This window comes from Cervus canadensis, chromosome 23 (genome assembly GCF_019320065.1).
Source record: "Cervus canadensis isolate Bull #8, Minnesota chromosome 23, ASM1932006v1, whole genome shotgun sequence".
NCBI classification, from domain to species: domain Eukaryota; kingdom Metazoa; phylum Chordata; class Mammalia; order Artiodactyla; family Cervidae; genus Cervus; species Cervus canadensis.
Window position 1 is genome coordinate 36791154 of NC_057408.1, and position 22971 is coordinate 36814124.

A 22971-nucleotide genomic window follows, 5' to 3' on the forward strand; every position below is an offset into this window, starting at 1 on the left:
AACATCCTAACAACACGTTTCCTAACCCAGCCTCACTAGCAAGACAGTCTGCAAACAGTGCTTCCAGGCTTTAGAATGTGGTCTTCACATTCAGTCTAGAGCACTCTTCATGGGGCTTCTCAGATGGCTCAGTGGTAAACAATCCGCCTGCCAATGCAGGAGACGAGAGTTCGATCCCTGAGCCGGGAAGATCCCTTGGAGAAGGAAATGGGAACCCACTCCAGTATTCTTGCCTGGAAAATCCCATGCATAGAGGAGCCTGGTAGGCTAGTCCATGGGGTCACAAGAGTTGGACACAACTCAGGAACTGAGCACGAGCACTCTTCATAGGTATTTAAAAGGAAAACTCAGATGAAAATATTTTTATATTTACTTTGAAACAGAATTTTGCAACTTACCATAGTTTAACACAAAGGCACTGAAAACAATTTATAAATCCCATCAAATTACCTGTCGTGTTTGATCCTGGCTAAGAGAGGTTCCAGCCATCCCACTGTGCACTCACAGTGAGCATCTAAAAAGGTGATCACTTGGCCTTTAGACACAGCAGCGCCTTTTAACCTAGCTCTGATCAATCCAGAACGCTGCTCCATTCGAATGACGTGAACGGGTACTTTTAATTTTTTCACGTAACTCTCTAGAGGTCTTTTTAAAAAGTCTGAAAAGGAATAAAACAAATTAAGAAAATAACATGAAAAACCTGTGAGCTGGCATTACCCAGGTGGAAAGCAACTTTGGATTGCAGTATTCATTTAACATGTATTTACTGAGCACTGTGAGTGAGGCTCCCTGACTCACAAACCCAGTTCACCCAGGAAGGCTTTTTATTTCCTGAGAGAATGTGCCAGAACTGCCTCTCCTTTGTTAGAGGAATTAGGAGAGAGTCTCTGGGCTCAGGCTCAGTCAAAGGCATGTTACTACATTTCTTGAAGGAGCTTTCTGTCAGGCTCAATTATTATTTTTTTTTAATCACGCTTAAGGATCAGGAACAGAAAGAAGGTAGTTCAAGAGAATTAAACCCAGACCTCAATAGAGAGAAGGAACGAATACACAATAGCTGTTAAGAGTTCAGAAAACTGTGTGGTTTCTTCAAAGACAGAAGCGAATTGTCTTAGACTGTCATAGTCTCTGACTATGCAGTTCTTCTTGCAGAAGGTGGGGAATGAGGTCAAGCTGTAAGAGAATGCTGGGCTGTAGCTGCAAGACCAAACAGAAACCTTAACAGACAGTTTAGTCCAAGTCAAAGAGCTTTCAAGAGGGAAGAGCAACTAAAGAGAAAATCAGCAGCTATCCTGGAGAGTTCAGAGAAAGGCTGTGCCCTTAAGTCAAGGATTTCCTGCCTCCAGAGTACATAACTGACTTTAAACAGCAGACAAGGGGACTTCCCTGGTGGTCCAGTGGCTGAGACTTTGCACTCCCAATGCAGGGGGCCCAGGTTCAATCCCTGGTCAGGGAACTAGATCCCACAAGCTGCAACTAAGGATCCTGCATGCTGTAAGGGAGACTGAAGATCCCATGTGTAATGACTACAACCCAGTACAGCCAAATAAATAAATTTAAAAAAGAAAAAAGCAGAAAAGTATCCACTTCCTCAAGGCCAAGAGAAGAAGTTGCAGATCAGGTTAGTTTCTGGTAGTTATGCCAGAGAAGCAATGGATGGTGGGCAAATGTCTTTCCAACTTGTCCCCATATAAGAAGTACAAGGACAATCTCTCCAGGGAAGGAAAATCTTGACATGGAGCTACCAGGATGCCTATGACTACCTCTGTCCCATGGGATCTCCATAAGGGTGGTTGGGTATATTAAGGGGGTAAATTCTAAATGTGGGAACCCAAAGGGATTCCTACATACAGGAAAGGGAAAGACAAATAGGAGTGAAATGGTTCTTGCTCACTGGAAGTGGTAAGACCTGACTGATTCAACAATGGAATAATCAGGGCTATGAAAACAGTGAAAGAGAAAAAAGGCCTCTATGTCCACTACACCAGAACACCGATCGTTTCCATGTCTGCTAACACATTTTCTAAAATATCTGAGCTAAAAGGAGTTATCTGAAAAATATGGGGAGAACTCCTACCTGATAACCATGATTTTATGAACCAGAAAGCTATAATTTGATTCTGAGTAAAAAGGTGAGGGTGATGCCAATCCCGATGAAAAGCAACATTTTACCCTTTTAAGTCGGTTTAGTATAATGCCAGGCTCTTTACAGACTTTATTTCATTTAATCCTCATAATGACCCTATGAGATGTTATTAAACCTATTTTAGATATGAAATTCTAAGGCTCAGAATATTAAATGAACTGATCAAGATGATACAGTTTATTAAGGAGTAGATCCAACAGTCAAACCAGCTCTGCCTGACTTCAAGGCCCATCTTTTTACCCACAGCAAGAAATCCTACAAGGAAACAACCAAGGAAAAATTTCAGGACTGTGGATTGCCTGACTTGATACACATTTAAATTGCTTTATGTTCAGAGTTTGATGAATCTCATGTGATGAGGTACGAGTTATATTCTAGTACCTTAGACCAGTCAAGTGCAACTGTGTCACAACACATCTCCCAGTAAGTCTTCCTTCCAGAATTAGACAGTTTGAAGTGCTTCAGAATCAAAGCAATCTAATCTCTGAGTCCTGTATCTTTGAAAGTTATGATACTCTGTCCTGTCTGTAATTAAAATGAAAAAATGCATGGTCTGGTAGCTCAAAAAAGTTGCTATTCAACAACTTTTCTTGGCATTTTATTTGACATCTTTGTGGCTCTCATGCAATATGGCTACAAAATAGGTGTCTTCCTAACAGCTGACAGAGAATTATGTGCTCAGGACTAGATGGGGGATTAGGAACTATTTATTCAAAACTCAGTTTTTGAAAATGAAGCCATGGGGGTTAATTGATTATGACTAGAAGATACGTTGTCATCTAAAAATAAGGGAGAATCCTATTTATTAGATATCTTTACAGCTATTAGTCTATAAACAGATCCCAAGGCATCTCTACCTCAGGCATCACGAGGCTGGCAGAGTAAAGGTCAGGGAAAATTTCACTGCTCCCAGCAACAACTGAGATATCTTAGCCAGAATTCGAAAGAGCAAGGAATTTAGAGTGTAATATTAATAAACCTGACTCCTAATCCCTACTTAAATAAGAACCTGTTTTCTTTTGTGTAAAATGAGAAAAACAATAGTCATGTCAGATTAAGAACATTGTATCAATTCTAAGTCTTAAGATACCCTTTTGAGATGACAACTGCATAACTCTGAACATGAACTAGGGATTCATCCAGATTCCATCTTTATTACAGACCCTGTAACAGTAAAATTATGACAGATGCGAAGTACACAGTAGTTAAGAGGTTAACCCCTAGGTTTATGGTTAAGTCTCATTTTGCTCTAACAATAAAATAGGGATAATTATAGCACCTACTTCATACTTAATAAATGGAGCTACTGATGTCTCAGCAGGTTAACCGTGAAATCCAGTACCCTGAGGCCATGAGCAGACTACACATGCTACACAACCTAGTTAGGAACTCTATGCAGACGAGGAGGAAAACACAAGGATTAACTGACTGTGATTACTCTTTCCTTCATTCACTGAATATATTCTGGACTGCTTACTATGTAACAGGCACTGTGGACACTGGGGAGAAAATGGTGAGCAAACAGTCCTTCCTGATGGGAGTTACAGTGCCTGCCTGGGGAGGGGGGGTGTATAACGGTAAAGCTCTGGGGGGTGCTGGGGAGTATACAGTGTTGTGAGAGGTGTTCAGTGGGACTTGACCTGGTCTTGGGAGGTCAAGGAAGGCCTCTCTAAACGTAACTTGACTCTGATGAAACATCTGAGCTGAACTGTGGGGACAGGGTGGGCAGGGAATTACAAGATGAGACTGGAGATGCAGGCAAAGACCAGGTCATGCAGGCCTTAGAGGAAAGCTGTTCGCTTGTTTTTAATTGAAGTATAGTTGTAGGCCTCAGAGGCATGATTTTTTTTACGTGTAGTTGATTTACAATGTTCTCAGGTGTACAGCAATGTGATTCAGTTATATACATGTTATTTTTCAGATTTATTTCAATTGTAGGTTATTATAGGATACTGATATAGTTCCCTGCGTTATATAGTAGGTCTTTGTTTCGAGGAAACGTTTTCATCAGACAAGTGATGTGGTCTGGTCTGCATGTTTAAAAGCTTCCTTCAGGGAGACAGTGTTTATGGGGAGACTAGTCTATTTCATCAGCCAGGTGAGAATTAATGGTGCCTTGGCTGGGCCTCATGAGCAGGAAGGGGCAGACTTACAGAGCTGGCTCTGGTTCCTGGGCCCATAGCTACCACCCAAACAAGAAGGTCAGACCGTTCTCAGTCTGGGCAGCAAGACTGCAGCTATGACCACAACAGCACAACGCCCAGCGGTGCCCAAATATCAGAAGTGGCAATCAGAACCCCTGAGGCTTTCCAGGCAAGAAGATACAGAAGAACCAAGTTCTTTGTGAGGGCTGTGCAGTGACACTTGGAGACCTGCTTGGTGACTAAGAGCCCAGCGGAGCAGGGAGGCAGACACCTGCCCACACGTTTCCAATTACAGGTTTACACAGGCCACGGTGATTCAGAAGGGCCCACATGAGGGAGGAAAAAATAACTGGGATACGTGACTTTCTTTGCCACTTCATGTTGTGGACACATGGATCTTTCTGATTAGGCTACATCCCACAAAAACTTACTATTTCACACAGCCTTCTCAGGCCTGCAACAAAATGATAGAGAAAACAGGGGGAAATGTAAAAACAAATCATTTCATCTGAGGAAAAATATCTCTCCTTGAGGAACATTTAATTTCACAAGTTTCAACATACAAGTAAGTCACTCAGAGGACAGAGATGTTTTTATATATCGCTGCTAAATTAACTTTGGTTAATTTTCTATAAGAGGGATTAATTAATTCCTAGTTAACAATTATTCAGGTGAAATTTATATGTCTACTGTCAATAGTAATTATTTAAGTGTGGTATTCTTAATTTATAACAGCTCTCATCCATTTTGACATTAATTATAGTATATATTATTATTAAATGTTTTATGCAATTATAAACTATAAACTATCTCCTTGATTAGATTAAGGAAGTAAGCTACAAGGCCCTTGAGACAGCAAGGCTGTAACTTATTTATTTTTACCTCTACAATCTGGCAAAGCAAGAAGATTTAAATTGTTATCAATGTGCAAATTAATCCCAATAGTTGATAGGAAGTAATTAAATTTTATCATGCTTAAATGTATATGTTTAGTGTGGGCACACGGAGAAGGCAATGGCACCCCACTCCAGTACTCTTGCCTGGAAAATCCCATGGACAGGGGAGCCTGGTAGGCTAAGGTCCATGGGGTCGCTGGGAGTCGGACACAACTAAGCAACTTCACTTTCACTTTTCACTTTCATGCATTGGAGAAGGAAATGGCAACCCACTCCAGTGTTCTTGCCTGGAGAATCCCAGGGATGGGGAGCCTGGTGGGCTGCGGTCCACGGGGTCGCACAGAGTTGGACACGACTGAAGCGACTTAGTAGCAGTGTGGGCACAGGAAGGAGAAGGTATAATACTTGACTAAACTATCTTAGCATATGCAATAAGATTAAGCGAGAAAGGTGAAGATAACAACAAAAAAAGGTTTAAAACATGAGTCATGAAGTTTCAAGCTGCTTAAGGAAGGAAAAGCCATTTTCTGTAGTTTCCTCCAAATTTTTCTCATGTGAATATAGGAATATTGGGGAAAGCACATGACCTAATGATCCTAAACAGCTGTGCTGTGAAAAACAAAAAAGCCCGTGAAAAATTCTGAGATTCCTGGAAGAATGTCTGGGCCAGAGCCATTGCAGAGACTCATCATGAGATCAGAGACATACTATACACCACTTTCCCACAAGTCCCTTCATCACCCTTTTGTGCACCCTTTTATGGACCACGCCTGACCTTGGGAATGGAGAAAACGGGAAGACCTCGGAAGAACCTGGAGAACTTGGACTCGCCCAGCTGAGGCTCTGCTCTGCTGGCAGGGATGCTTCCCACTGTCCATGCACTAAATCTCTCTTCATGGCTCTAAATCAGAGCCAGTCTTTCTCCACCGACTCCAGGCTGAGCTTCCCACAGAGAAAATCCTGACAAAATTAAGTGTTTTTTTTTTCCTCCCCCACTGTTTTGCATAAATTTTTACACAGTTATCTCTTTTTAAAACAAGATTAAGATGTGACACAACTAAATGCTAATTAAAGTAATATTTTAAGTTTCACAAGGGTGTAAATTGTTTGCATATGTGAACGAGACCAAATGTCATAAATAACTTTTAGGATAAATTAGAAGCTTGTATAAAATTATTAGGTTAAACTGATAGCAGCTATCATTGATAGCAGCTAGTTTTATAAACACTAGTGATAAAAGGTGTAGTGTATCATTGGCATTAAATGTAAAATTTACCTCTTTCACTGGCATCATCTACTAGAACAATTTCTTCTAGCATGTGTCTTGGTGAGCGATTAATGACACTATGGACAGTTCGCAGAAGTGTGCTCCAAGCCTCATTGTGGAAAACAATCACCACACTGGTTGTAGGAAGGTTATCTGGATACACCTTTGTTTTACACCTGAAAACAAAGCAAATACCTTTGTAAAACTGTTAAGACAGCAAAATCAAGTAACCCAGACTAGGAGGGGTGACAGAGGAATAAAGGCAGTTGGTTCTAGTGGTACAACTCTCAGTAACTTCTCATTTATTTAGGTTTTGGTTAATGTTGCATTTAATAAAACAGTACCTAAAGTTATATATGCTTAGACTGAAAGTATTTTAAAGATGTTAGTCATATTCTTAAAATCAGGCACCTCTCCTGATATGTCTTCTGTTGATTCTTTTTAATGGAGAATGTACCAAGGCCATATCACTAATCCCAAAGTGAACAGGTCTCAAGAATCCCATTAGACAAAAAATCAGAACCACTACAGGCTAACAGTTGAATAATCTAAACAAAAGATTCCCTTCCACAAAGGAAGTGAACTAATATTTACTGAGTATCTACTAGGTACTAGGCACTGAAGCTTCCTAATATTTTTGTGAGGTACTTGGAGCCACAATTCACAGATGAGAAGCCAAGGACAGACCCAGGGAGGGAGTGGCAGGGCCTGACTGTGAGTTTCACAGTCTTGATGCTGCTGTTCCACTATGCAATTTCAGCACACATCTTGTTCAGTATAGACTGTGTCTAGAAATGTAGTCATCAGAAAAGACCAAACACACTCAAAATATCTGCACACAGAATCAATACACTAGCTCTACATGGTCTCATCTTTCAGTCTTGTGAGCTAGATGAAGCCACTAGAAACAGACCCCCCGAGGGCGACAGCAGGACCAAGTAACCAGACGTCAAGGCATGTGTTTCAGGACCTTCTAACATTGCTCAATTGAATCATTTTAAGTCATAAGTCATCTTGTTTCACAAGCTAATCCTACTTATGAGTATTGGGAAACAGAGTACAGCCATGGTGACTACAAAGCTAGCTTACAGAAACAACAAAAAGAACAAACTCCAGTGAGACTTAGATGACGATGAGGTAAATCTGCCATGTATAAACAGTGCTGCTCGCTGGGGAGCCAGCTGGGTGCACAACCTGGAAGCCAACAGGAAGATAGTGGAGAACTCGGAGGGGCCGGCTCTGCAGGTCAGATTCACTACTAGGACGACAGGTTAAGGAATTACATTCTGAAGTTGTATGGAAAGGAAGTCAGGCTACGGAACACTGGAAATAAAGAAGACTAAAACGGAAATCATTCACAGCAGGATGGAAGAATCAGAAAGCAGAGTGAGTATGAGGACCCAGAAGAACAGATGACAAAAAGGCTAACAATTTCCTAAATCAAACAACTGAATTTAATCATTCAGAGAAATACAAACTCACAAACATTCTCCCAGGACTTCCCTGGTGTTACAGTGGGTAAGAAGCCGCCTGCCAATGCAAGGGACATGGGTCTCATCCCTGGTCTGGGAAGATTCCACATGCTGCGGAGCAACTAAGCCCATGTGCCACAACTACTGAGCCCACGCTCTAGGGCCCGTGACCACAACTACTGAGCCTGCGTGCTGCAGCTACTGAAGTCTGTGCACCCAGAACCTGTGCTCTGCAACAAGAGGGGCCACCACAGTGAAAAGTCTGCATTGCGGGCAGACTGCAGTGAAGGGGCTACTGCGGTGAAGAGTAGCCTCGCGCATCACAACTAGAGAAAGCCCTCATGCAGCAGTGAAGACCCCATGCATAATGAGTAAGTAATAAGTGTATAGTAAGCAAGTAATAAGACCCCAAAATAATAAAATAATAAATAAAATAAAAGTTATTAAAAAAAAAAACCCCACACGATTTCATTAAAAACAAAACAGAAAACAGAGAAAATATGGGGAAATCTTTATAAATGATCACAAACATGTAAACACACACACACACACACATATACTCCCCTCTACCTGGAAAAGCCATAAAGCACCCAAGGAGAACCAGAGAGGCTTTCAGCATTCCAGCTAAGCTTCTCCCCTGAAGGGGCCACCTGTCCTTGTGGGGCTGGAGGGAAGGTAACCCTTTGGAGGAAGGCAACATCGAGCTAAGGATGAGCACAGGCTGTGTTATGAAGCCGTTTTCTTCCACTGTGTCCCAACTGAGCCTTTCATCCTTGGGGATGAAAACTCGCAAGTGGAAGGCTATGCTACTTTAAAAACAAACAAAACAAAAATAAAAAATAAAAACAAACACAACAGAAAGACCACACACAGACTTAACAACAGGGTATGGGTTTGGAAGAGAGGGAAAAGAAGAGTCTTAACTTTTTACTGAAATATATACACAAGTTGACAACTGTAAGTATACAGTTCAATGGGTTTCTACAAAGTGAATGCATCAAGGAGTCAGCACCCAGAAGAAGAAACGGACCATTACCAACTCCACGGAGGCTCCCACTGCACCCGTTCCCAAGGTGACCACTCCTCTAGACCGCTAGCATTACAGATGAATTTCGTCTTTTTAACAACTTTATTTAAAAGGAAAAATACAGAGCAGTGGTTCTCAGGGATTCCCAGGTGGGCTAATGGTAAAGAACACTCCTGCCAATGCAGGAGATGCAAGAGATGTGGGTTGGATCCCTGGGTCGGGAAGATTCCCTGGGAGAGGGCATGGCAACCCACTCCAGTATTCTCGCCTGGAGAATCTCATAGACAGAGGAGCCTGGGGGGGTCACAGTTCATGGGGTTGCAAAGAGTTGGACATGACTGAAGTGACTTAGTACATACACAAGATATGGGAGCAACCTAAGTGTCTATGAATAAATGAATGGATAAAGAATATATATAATGGAATATTATTCAGCCATAAAAGAGTGAAATAATACCATGTGCATCAACATGGATGGACCCAGAGATTATCATTGAGTGCTAAGTTGCTTCAGTCATGTCTGACTCTTTGTGACCCTATGGACTGCAGCCCACCCAGCTCCTCTGTCCATGAGATTCTCCAGGCAAGAATACTGGAGTGGGTTGCCATGCCTTCCTCCAGGGAATCTTCTGACCCAGGGATAGAACCAGTGTCTCTTATGTCTCCTGCATTAGGAGGCAGGTCTCTACCACTAGCACCACCTGGGAAGTTGAGAGATTATCATACTAAATGAAATAAGTCATAAAGAGAAAAACAAATACTATATGATATCACTTATAAGTGGAATCTAAAATATGATACAGATGAACGTATCTGCAAAATAAAAACAGACTCACAAAATAAGCCAAATAAATACCAAAGAGCGAAGGGGGTGAGAGGGGGGTAAATTAGAAGTTTGGGATTAGCATATACAAACTATTATATATAAAACAAACAAACAACAAGGTCCTACTGTATACCACAGGGAACTATATTCAATGTCTAGTAATAAACCGTAATGAAAAAGAATATAATTTATATAAAACTGAATCACTTTGCTATACAACTGAAACTAACACAACATTGTAAATCAACTATGCTTCAATAAAATAAAATTTAAAAAGAGCCATTTTCATATGGGTCTATTTCTGAGCTTTCTATCTTATACCACTAATCTATACATCTCTTTTTGCCAACATCATACTGGATTACTGCAGCTTTACAGAAAGTCTTTGAATTGGGTAATGTATTTCCTCCAAATTTATTCATCATTTTCAAATTTATTTTAGTTATTCTATTTCTTTTGCCTTTTCAAATAAAAATTTAAATCCCCTGCTCAGATTCTGAATGGAATTTTACCGAACATTTATTGAGGGAGAATTGACATCTTTTTTTGATGGGCTACTATGCATCTATTTTTTAAAAAATTTTTTATTTTTAATTGAAGGATGACTGTTTTACAATGTTGTGTTGCTTTCTGCCATACAACAGTGTGAATCAGCCATAAGTATACATATGTCCCCTCTCTCTTATCCCCCACCCCATCCCACCTCTCTAGGTTGTCACAGAGCACTGGGTGAGCTTTCCGTGTTATACATCAACTTCCCACTAGCTATCTGTTTTACATATGGTAATGTATATGTTTCAGTGTCACTCTCTCAGTTTCCTCCCACTCTCTCCTTCCCCTGCGGTGTCCACCAGTCTCTGAGTCTGTGTCCTACGTGTCTGTGTATTCCTGTCCTGCAAATTAGTTCATCAGTACCATTTTTCTAGATTCCATATATATGCATTAATATATGACACTGTCCATGCTGACTTACTTCACTCTGTGTAACAGGCTGCAGGTTCATCTACCTCACTAGAACTAACTCAGATTTATTCCTTTTTATGCCTGAGTAATATTCCATTGTACATATGTACCACAACTTTCATCCATTCATCTATCAATGGACATCTAGGTTGCTTCCATGTCCTGACTGTTGTAAACAGTGCTTCAGTGAACACTGGGGTACATGTGTCTTTTTGAATTATGCTTTTCTCAAGGTATGTGCCAAGTAGTGGGACTGCTGGGCCATATGGTAATTTTATTCCTGGTTTTTTAAGGAATCCCTGTACTGGAGAACTGACATCTTTTATGTTGAGTCTTCCAACATAGCTAGAAAGTGAGGCTTTAGTTTCCTCTCTCTGCTGCATATTTTCCAAGACTGTATCTGTGTTTCGGGTCAAACTGTGGGAGACAGAAAAAGAAAAGCAACGGGAATTCAACACATGCTCTGAAGACCAGAGTTCTTCTAATCAAAGAGATGCTTTCCCTTCCTCAGATGTTTAGTTGCTTCCCTGGCCAGTGCTCTCATGGCTGTGTGCCGTGACAGTATTGCCTAGGGGCTGAGAGTATAGGGAAGATTTAAAAAAAGCGATCCTTAAGAGACCCTCTTTTTGTATCTCAGACCAGAGAGGGCTACTTCTGGGGCTCTCTTCCTGTACCCACAGTGCACTTCTGAGTTTTGGATTAGTACAATTTTGAGAAGAAGTGGAGAGCACGCATCCTTTGCTTGATTCTGACCTTAGCAGGGAGAAGTCCAGTCTTGTTCCATAAAATGTGATGTGACATCAGAAGCACAATCCGTAAAAGAAACAACTGATAAATATGATTTCATTAAAATTAAATTTTTCTGTGCCAATGAGCACATTCTGTACCTGAAGGTACCATTAAGCCATTAAAGAAATGGAAAACACAAGCCACAAACTAAGAAAATATTTGGAAATCACATGTCTGATATTTATAATTTGTCCAGAATATATAAAGAGTTCTTGCAACTCAGCAACAGGAAATCAAATAATCCAACTAACAATGGGCAACATATTTGAAAAGACATTTCATTAAAGATACAAAAATGGCTGATAAGTACATAAAAAGATCCCCAATATCATTAGAGAAACCCCAATTAAAATCACAATGAGGTACCACTTCATACCCAGTAAAATGACTATAGTAAAAACAACAGTAAAAAAGCAGCATTGGTAAGGATGTGGAGAAACTAGAACCCTCATACACTGCTGGTGCAAGTGTAAATGGTGCAGCTGCTCTGGAAAATAGTTTGCCAATTTCTTAAATAGTTAAAGAGTATCATAAGACTCTGCAATTGGGAATTTGCCCAAGAAAAACAGAAACATGTATACACACAAACTCCTGTATACAAATGTTCTTAGTAACATTACTCATAATAGTCAAAAAAGGGGAACAATTCAAATGTTCATCAGCGGGTGACAGAAGTAACATCCACACAGCTGAGTAACACTGGGCAATAAAAAGGAACAAAGGAGACATGCCACAAATTGGGAGAACCCCAGAAACATTATCCTCAGTCAAAGAACCCAGACACAAAGACTTCATATTATGTGATTCCGTTTATATGAAATGGCCAGATAAGGCAAGTCTACATAAATAGAGCACATTAGTGATAACTTTAACCTGGGGCTGAGAGTGGGAACGGAGAGTGACTACAAACGCACACCAGAGACCTTTTTGGGGTGAACAGAAATTTTCCAAATGAGTGCAATTGTGTGCTCATTTCACATGCTAGCAAGGTAATGCTCAAAATCCTTCAAGATAGGTTTCAACAGCAGGTAAACCTAGAACTTCCAGATGTACAAGCTGGATTTAGAAAAGCCAGAGGAAGCAGAGATCAAACTGCCAACATCTCCTGAATCATAAAAATAAGTACAGGAATTCCAGAAAAACATCTACTTCTGCTTCATTGACTATGCTAAAGCCTTTGTGTGGATCACAACAAACTGTGGAGAATTCTTAAAGAGACAGGACTACCAGACCACCTTGCCTGCCTCCTGAGAAAACTGTACATAGGTCAAGAAGCAACAGTTAGAACTGGACATGGAACAACAGACTGGTTCCAAATTGGGAAAGGAGTACATCAAGGCTGTATGTTGTCACCCTGTTTATTTAACTTATATGCAGAGTACATCATGTGAAACGCTGGCTAGAGGAAGCTCAAACTGGAATTAAGATTGTCAGGAGAAATATCAATAACCTCAGATATGCAGATGACACCACCCTAATAATAGAAAATGAAGAGGAACTAAAGAGCCTCTTGATGAAGGTGAAAGAGGAGAGTGAAAAAGCTGGCTTAAAACTCAACATTCAAAACACTACGATCATGGCATCTGGTCCCATCACTTCATGGCAAATAGATGGGGAAACAATGGAAACAGTGGCAGACTATTTTCTTGGGCTCCAAAATCACTGTGGATGGTGACTGTAGCCATGAAATTAAAAGAGCTTGCTTCGTGGAAGAAAGGCTATGACAAACCTAGATAGCATATTAAAAAGCAGAGACATCACTTTGCCAAAAAAGGTCTGTATAGTCAAAACTATGGCTTTTCCAGTAGTCATGTATGGATGTGAGAGCTGGACCATAAAGAAGGCTGAGTGCCAAAGAACTGATGCTTTCAAACTGTGGTGCTGGAGAAGATTCTTAAGAGTCCCTTGGACAGCAAGGAGATCAAATTAGTCAATCCTAAAGGAAATCAGTCCTGAATATTCATTGGAAGGACTGATGCTGAAGCTGAAGTTCCAATACTGTGGCCACCTGATATGAATCAACTCATTGGAAAAGACCCTGGTGCTGGGCAAGATTGAAGGCAGGAGGAGAAGGGGGTGGCAGAGAATGAGATGGTTGGATGGCATCATGGACTCAACGGACATGAGTTTGAAAAAATCCGGGAGATAGTGAAGGACAGGGGACCTAGGTGTGCAGCAGGCCATGGGGTCACAAAGAGTCAGACACAACTGAGCAACTCAACAACAAACTTTCTAAGAGTGGTGATACCAGCATAACTCTGCAAGTTTACTACAGTTATTAATAAATACTTTAAATCACTGCATCATACACTTTAAATGGGTATATTTTCTGGTTCCAGGAAAGATGGATTAAGTGCGCTCTACTCTGTTACTCCCAGTGGGTGGAACTGTAACTCCTGAACAGAATGCATGGAGCAGCTGTTTGAGGGACTACTGAAATGTGGATGGTAGAAGGTCAACTGGCAAAGGAGATGGGAATTTGAAGTTCCATCCAACCAGTGGTGAGTTTTCCATTTTTTTCCCTCTGGTATTAGGCAGGCTGCACTCAAAGGCAACTCCAAAACTGGAAGTGTGCACTAGAATCACAAAGAAAGAGCCCTAAAAGAAGTTCTTTCTGGTCTGAGTTACCCCATCTGTAAACTGGGCATACTACCCACCAGGGTGGTAATGTGTATAGCCCCTGTTACATAATAAACACTCAATAAGTGGTATTATTGTTATTTCTTAATCATCTGAGACTAATTATATAGGATGGAATTGCCAAATTAGATGCCTTCAAATTGTATTCATGTTCTTCCCTAAGATTACACATTAACAATGGGGTTTTTTTGACTGTTAATTCTATTGAATTCTTCTTGACATTGTAACAATGTTCTTCTTTGCTACAGTTGCCTTCAAAAACCTGTCCTTGGAGATCCTATAAGGTGGTAAAGGTTCTGCTGCAAGCTGACCTGACACTCCAGCTATACGAGGAGTTAAGCCTACAGCTCAGACAAGCAAGACTTTTCTGGATCCAGATAAGGGGGCCAAAAGGCTGATCTCTAGGCACTGCCCCACACTACTCCTCTTCCGCCTCTGGGGGATTGGTCTGAAAAGCACCTGTTGGCCAGTTTTGTCCAGCTCAATGGAGGGGTACTTAACTATCAGTCTGACAGTTCTCATTTAACAGTGCATTGTGAATACACTTCAGAAGCCAGACAGTGAAAAGTAAAAAAGAGTGAAGATGGAAAAGCATACTTCGAGTCGCCTTTTCCTGAGAATTGCACTGGGATGGAGAGCTCATTCTCTGGACAGAGGCCTTCTCTGCATCCTAGACCAGTGAGTATTCAAAGCACTAGAGTCTTCCAACAACCCCTGTTAGTGTCCTGACCGTACAGATAAGGAACCTGAGGTATAGAAAGGTCAAGGAACTTGTCCAAAGCCACAAAGCCAGTAAACAGCAGACCCAGACTTTGCCCGTATCAAGACATTCATGAGAAATTCATCTAGATACAATTCAAAAAGTGAGAAAAACTAACAGTGCAGATTAAGAAGTTCCTGGTATGTGCACAGGGGCAGTTCCAGAAGAATATCCTGGAGGGCACAGTGACACAGCAAAATTTGAGATTACAACTAGAAATGTCCTAAAAGTGAAAAATAACATGACTGTTTGGATCAAAGGGACACTATACACGCTGAGCACGTAGGTAAATTTACACCTTGACAGACTACAATGGGCCCAGATCTGACCATTAAAGGAATAAAAATAAAACGTGCAACTTCCAAACCAAGAGACAGAAAAACATGAATACTAAAAATTTTACCAGTTGAAAATGTAGCAATTAGTATTGCAGGAAAGAAAAAAATAAAGATGGTAAACAAAATATGATTTATTAGATTGATCTTTTTATAAAGTTGTCATTTCTGTAAGTAAAAAATGAATGAATATCCATTTTATTTGGTTCAGCCTTAAAGAAGTCTAAATATATCAATAGTCACAATAAATGTATATGCATCAGACTATTAAAAACAAAGATTATTAGAGTGATTTAAAAATACAAAATTCAGCCATTTAGTAGAGGTACACTTAAAACAAAAATCATACAGATGGCTATAAATAAAAAAGGAAAAAAAGAAGAAAGACGCACCAGGAAAATGTTAAACTAAAAGTGACATGACAATATCAAAATCAGGAGGAAGAAAGTCAATAAAGATACAGTGAACACTGAGTTTAAAAAATACATGTGCATAAGCACACACACATACACAGAGTAAATTGTCTTAAATGCATCCAAAGCAACAAACTTGAAAAACAAATTAATAGAATGATATAGAAAGAAAGAAAAGAAAGTGAAGTCTCTCAGTCGTGTCCAACTCTTTGCGACCCCATGGACTGTAGCCTACCACGCTCCTCTGTCCATAGGATTTTCCAGGCAAGAGTACTGGAGTGGGTTGCCATTTCCTTCTCCAGAGGATCTTCCCAACCCAGGGGTCGAACCTGGGTCTCCCGCGTTGTAGGCAGACGCTTTACCATCTGAGCCACCAGGGAAACTGTCAAATCCACAATCACAGTGGAAGTTTTTAATACAACATAAAAAAATTGCACTTTCTAGATCACAAAGGAGGTTTCATCACATTTCAAAAAGATCATCTTTATGTACAGATCATTAATCTAGGAATTAATAATAAAAAATAATGAGAAAATCAGAAAGCAAAAGGAAATGTACACAGAAAAATTTTAATGTACTTCTAAGTCAACCTGGGTTAAACAGAAATCAAATGGAAACTACAAACTACTTATAAATGAATATGGATGAAAGAGCTGGCCTCAAATGAAGCAACTTAGCAAGCACACACTACACACAAAACTAGCAGGATGCACTGACTTGTTTCAAAGATGTAAATTTAGTGTTTGATGAATTTATTACAAAACAAAAATGTTTTAAATTAACAGGTTAAGCATTTAATTAAGGAAGTGAAAAAACAGATTAAACACAAAACAGAAGAAAAGATAGAGAACAAATTTTTTAAAACCGGATAAGCCAAAAGGAAAAACTACTCCTCTTAAAAAACTTAAAAATTTCAAACCACTAACAAGACTGCCTAAGGAAAAAAGAGAAAAACAATATTAAAAATGAGAATAGATATATAATTACAGATCTAGTAAAAATGTTTTAAAATCATGAGGTACCTAAGATAATGCTGTGAACAAAACAAAAAAACCAAGCTTTCCAGTTCATCATGAATTACCCAAATTCTAACTGTGATCTGGCTAACTAAAGATCATAATCTGTAAGCCTTTCCACTGTGTCCTCTGGAATTCATGGTTACTGTCATTAGCAAAATTCCTTATAGTCACAGTCTCTTCATTGAATATTCCCGCCATATCCTACACTAATTAAAATATCCCCCAAGAATACTGTTTCCTGAGTGTTCTTTCAAAAGAAGGCTGGCCTTTTTCAACTTCTGTACCACTGAGTCTGGAGGTGGGGGGTAAATATCTCCCTTGTTCCTCACTGCTGTTTCAAGAGTATGATTCTCCCTCCTCCTGAAGAAGTTTCAGGTCCTTTAAAGACACTGCTACCAGAAACTGCCAGCCCAGCCTTGTTCAGTCATCTGGCGCGTTCCCGACCAACTCTGCCACTAGTCTTGCCATCATACTCCTGGTCATTCGCGTTTCCACGAAGTCGATTTTTCAATAGTTAGCCTCTCAGATCTGTGCTATGCTCTGCTCTCCTCCACCATTATCTCACCCACTTACTTTCATGCTATTCCCTTAGATCACATCATTACTGATACTCTCCATTTTAAGCATCCCAATCTCTGGTCACCATTGCTCTTCCACCTCCCAGCCCTCCTCCCTTCCCCCAACATCCAGGCTTATTCCAACTCAGTTACTCCAATAATCCCAGATCTTTATCGTCCTTCATTGGGATCTCCAATCCAGACCCTTCCATCCTCTCACTCGCTGTTACCCTCTTCATGTTTTCCCTTTTTTTATAATCATCACTTTGTATCTCTCCCTATTCTATTTCACTAGCTTGGCATTATCCCAATCCTCGCTAAATCCAAATTTCTGCTGATTTTGCACCTGCACTGGGGCTGCTGAATTAATACAGAAAACATACGAGCATGGTGACTGGTCTCATTTTCAGTTTACAAACACAAACCTTAAGTAGGCTCCTGGCATAGCCAGTATTCCCACTACAGTTCCTAGTTAACCCCTTCAAACTGCTCATCTCCACAGAGTCCCAATACCTTTCCCACTCTCCTCACACACAGGCGTAACCTCTGTTTCTAACTTCACTGAAAATGCCATCAGATGAGGATTTCCATACCCTCATCAACACACTGACCATCCTGTAGGTTTCTGTGATCATAAACATTGAGCCTCTTCCCTGTTATACAGGGAAAGTCTGAATTATTCCTGTTCCTGTCTGAAACCAATTATATTCCTTCTCATCTACTCAAGTTCAGTGCTCTTACCATAACTCTCCCAAACTTCTCTCAATGGGATCATTTCTATCAATATAGAAACATGTTGTGCTATATGCCCTTGATTGCATGATCCCCCCAGCTTACTGCCCCAATTCTCTTTTTCCAACTGCTACACCTCAAAAGGACTGCTGTCCTTGCTGTCTCCACTGCTTCCCCTCCCACTGAGCTTCTCCCACTCTTTTCTCATGTTGATTTTATGTGAAGCATAACAGAGTGTAAAAAAAACAACAACATAAATTTAGAGCGAATGAGTTATCACACAGCAAATGCTCATGTAATCATGACTCAGATGAAGAAATAGGAACATGATGGGCACCTCCCAAGTCCCTCTTGCTCCTGTTATCTTCTCTTTCCTCTCAAAAGCACTCTAGTTTTTCAGAATATATCTTCCAGATACAGTAGATGCCTCTAGGTAAAGGTAGCCTCCAAACTCTAAGCTCATTTCTCTGGGTTTCTATCTTCTCTCAGATTTTGGCTCTATAATTCTTTACTACCTTCTAATCTCTGCCTTCTAACCTCTAGACATTTTCAAGCAGATGATTTTTATGTATTTTTTCCCAACTCTCTATATGTTCTCAACTAGAGAGTTGGTCCAGACCACCAGCCATATAAAAATGGAAAACTTCCCCATTCTTTTAAATCATGATTTCATTCCCATTACTCCAAAGGTACAATTCTGTTCAGTAACCTCCACGCACTGAAATCCACTGGTCAATTTAGACGTCTCACCTTACTTCACCTCTCAGTAGATTTAACATAGTTGGCCAGCTCCTCCTTGAGACATTATTTCACCTCTCCTCAGCCTCTTGCTAGATCTTCCTTCTTTTCTCAATCTTTGACGGCTGGAACCCTAACCTCTTTTTCACCTCATCCACTCCTGGTGGATAATAGCCGGATATCTCAACCAGTACTGTCTTTAAATTCTCTTGTTCCTTTAGTGACTCCAGCTGCAACCTCTCCCCTGAATGCCAGGATTTTATAAATATGTGCTAACAATTCTTGATTTCTATTCCCATATTTCTACTCTCCTCTTCTTTCCATCTTGGCAAGAAATTATCACTATATGTAAACTATCACTATAATTCAGATAGCTCATCAGGTCCGTTTTTTTCTTTTGCTCCACACCCAATCTGTCAGCATTGACAGCCTCTGTCTTAAATATACAATCAGAATTTTATCAGAATTTGAGTTCTTCACCTTGACCATGCCTCTATTAATCTTACTCATGCCACTCCTATACTCTGCATGAATATCTCATCCACTGCAGCTGGAAAACATAAACTGGTGAAACCACAGTGGGAGCAATTTTTAAAAAACCCTATGAAATTTAAAGTGCATTCCTCTCAGCACAATTATTTCATATCTCTGTGAAACTGACCATAATCCATGGTAACAAATATATTTTACAGTAATCCAGAACATATATTCTGAAACAATGATTAATGAAAAATAAACTTATTACATGAAACATACTCTGATTATCTTCTATTTCACTAATTAAAATGCTAACAGGTACTCACATTGTGTATGAAATATCATTTAAAAAAAAACAAACGTAAGGCCTAAGGTTTTCTAAATTGATCTCATATCCATTAATAACTGAAGGGTCATGACCTGCAATTTAGGTTTTTTTATTTAATTTGCTTTATTTTTCAGCGGTACCACACAGTATGTGGGATCACAGCTCCCCACCCAGGGATTGAACTTGTACCCCCTACATTGGAAGCTCTGAGTCTTAATCACTGGACCACCAGCGAAGTCCCAAAATCTACATTCGGAAAGCACTGTTCCAGAGAAAACTTTTACATCTGTACAAGAGATGTAATAACATGTTGGCTTAAAAAGGATATTTACAGATACTTTGTAACTTTAAAATATAAACCCTTAAGTAAAAGCACAATCAGTAAACTGTGATGCATATTCACACAATGGACTTCTACAAAGCACTTAAAATGAATAACCTAGAATTACATGTAATGACATGGCCAAATTTCAAAATCAATGCTTAAACAAAAACAGTTTTAAAGTTGTAGAAGAATATGTACATATGCTGTACTAGCATTTGTTAAAACTATGAAACTATACTATATATTATTTAGGTAGGTAGGTAGACAGAAAGACAAGCAGCAGTGATAAATGCAAAAAATCAGACCTATAGTTAGGGAAGAATGGAATATAACTGGGGAGGGATACACAAATGGTTTCAAATGTAGCTGTAAAGTTTTACTGCTAAAAACAAAATATGAAGAGAATATGGCAACTTATTGAGATTCAATAAAGTTAGTGGTTGGTACAAAGCTTTGTTATCTCCTACAGCTTTCTGAATTTTTAGACCATTTCATTCAAAAAGATTAGGAGACCACCAGTAAAAATGGAAAATGCAAAAGAAAAAAACTTCAAGTATTTTAAAACATTTTTTTAAAACTATATCATGTATGTCTTAGGGCAACAGAAAGAAATCAGGGAACTCACTAGACTTGTAAAACAAAAAAATTTACATTTCATGAAGCAGGTAGAAAACCACATTCTAAGAGGATACAGATACAAAGAGTAAGATTTGGGTAACTGGTAGCCCAGTGGTTAAGAATATGCCTCCCAAAGTAGGGGATGCAGGTTCAGTCCCAATCCCACATGCCGAGGGGCAACTAAGCCCGCATGCTCTAGAGCCCACGCACCCCAACCAGAGAAGCCCACTCTGCAATGAAGACTCAGCACAGTCAAAACAACAACAAAGAGTAGTTTACAATACTGTTTACAAAATTTTACTTAACTGAAACAAAATATACATCAGCCTTGGAACTACTATTTACAGAATTATAACAAAGTCACTGGAAACACCTGAAAGAATACAAAACTGTAGGTCTCAAAAATTGTAAGCAGAGCAATTTTCAGAAGTTCATCAAAATCATCTAAAAGAACCTTATCTGAAATGAGAAAACAGAATTCTGTAGATTTTGATCTGTTTCCAGAATTTTATCTAATAGTAGAAGGAACAGTTAACAAAATGAGGGGAAAAAAAGTAACTTTCAGTAATTAGGTGGAGAAAGAAGGGAAAAAGAAGTCAGAAGCCCTGGATTCAAGCCTGATTCAATTGTTCTGGGCTACAGCAATCTCTCTGAGGCACTTACCAGCAGCCACATGGGACTGATAATTTTTTAAACCAAATTAAAATTACTTTAAAAACTAGAAAGATGAAAAGGCGATTGTTATACTAAACATCTCACAAATATTTCCATGAATAAAAAAGTAAATTGCAGGGTTTTATGTCTATATTTTTAAGAAGTCAGAAAACAATGGCAAGCACTTAGTAATTAAAAATTTAACAAATAAAAGAAATTCAAAAGAAGAGCTGAAAGACAGCCTAAGAGTTCTCCCTGGAAGTAAACAGAAAGATGAGAAAAGATAAAAATAAAAGGGACTCAGAGAATCAATGCAAGTAGTCCAAAGCCTGGCTAATAGCAGTTTCAGTGAGAGAACACAGACTGATGGGACATACCATTTGCATGCTTAGCAGCTTCTGACTCTTTAAGACCCTTTGGACTACAGCCCTCCAGGCTCCTCTGTTCATGGAATTGTCCAGGTAACAATGGAGTGGGTTGCCACTTCCTACTCCAGGGGATCTTCCCGACCCAGGGACTGAACTGGCATCTCCCAAGTCTCCTGCATTGGCAGGAGGATTCTTTACCACTGAGCCACCTGGGAAGCCCAATGAGACATATAATAGACCTGTCTAATAAGCCAGAACTCACTTGACTTCAAGGATATTGGTACAAAACACCATTAACTTATCGATCTACAGGGAAGAGAGGAACAATGAATGGTACCAGTGACGCAATTAGCAAAATGCAGGCTCAGGAAGGACACAAGACACTGTGAAAGTGAGTGAGTCACTCAGTCGTGTCCGACTCTCTGCGATTCTATGGACCATACAGTCTGTGGAATTTCTCTAAGCCAGAATACTGGCATGGGTAGCCTGTCCCTTCTCCAGGGGATCTTCCCAACCCAGGGATCGAACCCAGGTCTTCTGCATTACAGGCTGATTCTTTACAAGCTGAGCCAACAAGGGAAGCCCATAAGACACTTTACCTGGTTTTCAAATAATAAACCATGAGGGTAAAAAAGAAGAGGTAACCTACAGACTGAGAAAGACTTGAGAGAGATACCTACCAGTTGCAATCCTGATACAAACACTATTTAAAAAGGGAAATATATGACATAACTAGGAAATGTAAACACTAACTGGGTATTTCAGGTTACCAAGGAGTCACTCACTATTAATATATTTTGAGGTATGAAAAATGGTACCATGATTTCTCTTTTTCCCTGATTCTAGGAGTCCTATCTTTCAGAGATAAATACTGTAATATTTACAAACGGTATGTCTCTGTCTGGGACTGGGGAATCTGCTTCTCATCTCACTCACCTGATTGATCCCCCAAATCCACAAACCGTGTGGGCTTTTCCAAAGCACTACTCCTCTCATGTCAGCTGGCTGACCCCAGTCAATGATCCAAGTGAGAATAAAAGACCAAACTGGAAACCACAGTGTATTTTATAACCTCTCCTTCATGGATCACAGCTTTTTTGTGGCAAAGGGGCTTGCATAACTCAGTGAAGTTATGAGCCATACCGTGCAGGGCCACCCAAGACGGATGGGTCATAGTGAACACTTCTAACAAAATGTGGTCCACTGGAGGAGGAAATGGCAACCCAATCCAATATTCTTGCCACAAGAATTCCATGAACAGTATGAAAAGGCAGAAAGATAGGACACTGGAAGATGACACTTCATCACCTGTACTGTGTTCTGCCGGTCATACAGACCAACCCTGGCACAACATAGAAAGAGACATCCAGAGAGTAAATACCAGGAGATGGAGATTGTTGCAGGACATCTTAGAGGGTATAAATGAGGCTACACAATAGAACTTTCAGGAATTATTGAAGCAAGGTGATGAATACAT

At 39.9% G+C, this 22971-nt stretch overlaps 1 protein-coding gene and 2 non-coding genes across 6 annotated transcripts in view; 1 reads left to right on the forward strand and 2 right to left on the reverse strand.

The window, feature by feature from the left end:
* Positions 1-22971, reverse strand: part of GALNT1 (polypeptide N-acetylgalactosaminyltransferase 1) — a 118792-nt gene that overhangs the window by 26822 nt on the left and 68999 nt on the right. For all 4 annotated transcript variants that reach the window (XM_043444351.1, XM_043444352.1, XM_043444350.1 and 1 more), the window contains 2 exons: positions 6463-6629; positions 451-658 (listed from right to left, as the gene is read on the reverse strand). In XM_043444351.1, the coding sequence (XP_043300286.1) occupies positions 451-658; positions 6463-6629 (375 nt within the window). The remainder of the gene's footprint in view (positions 1-450; positions 659-6462; positions 6630-22971) is intronic.
* TRNAG-CCC lies at positions 1384-1456 on the forward strand. Its single transcript has one exon. It is a non-coding gene; the product is annotated as a tRNA-Gly (tRNA).
* On the reverse strand, positions 15987-16058 carry TRNAC-ACA. The gene has a single exon. It is a non-coding gene; the product is annotated as a tRNA-Cys (tRNA).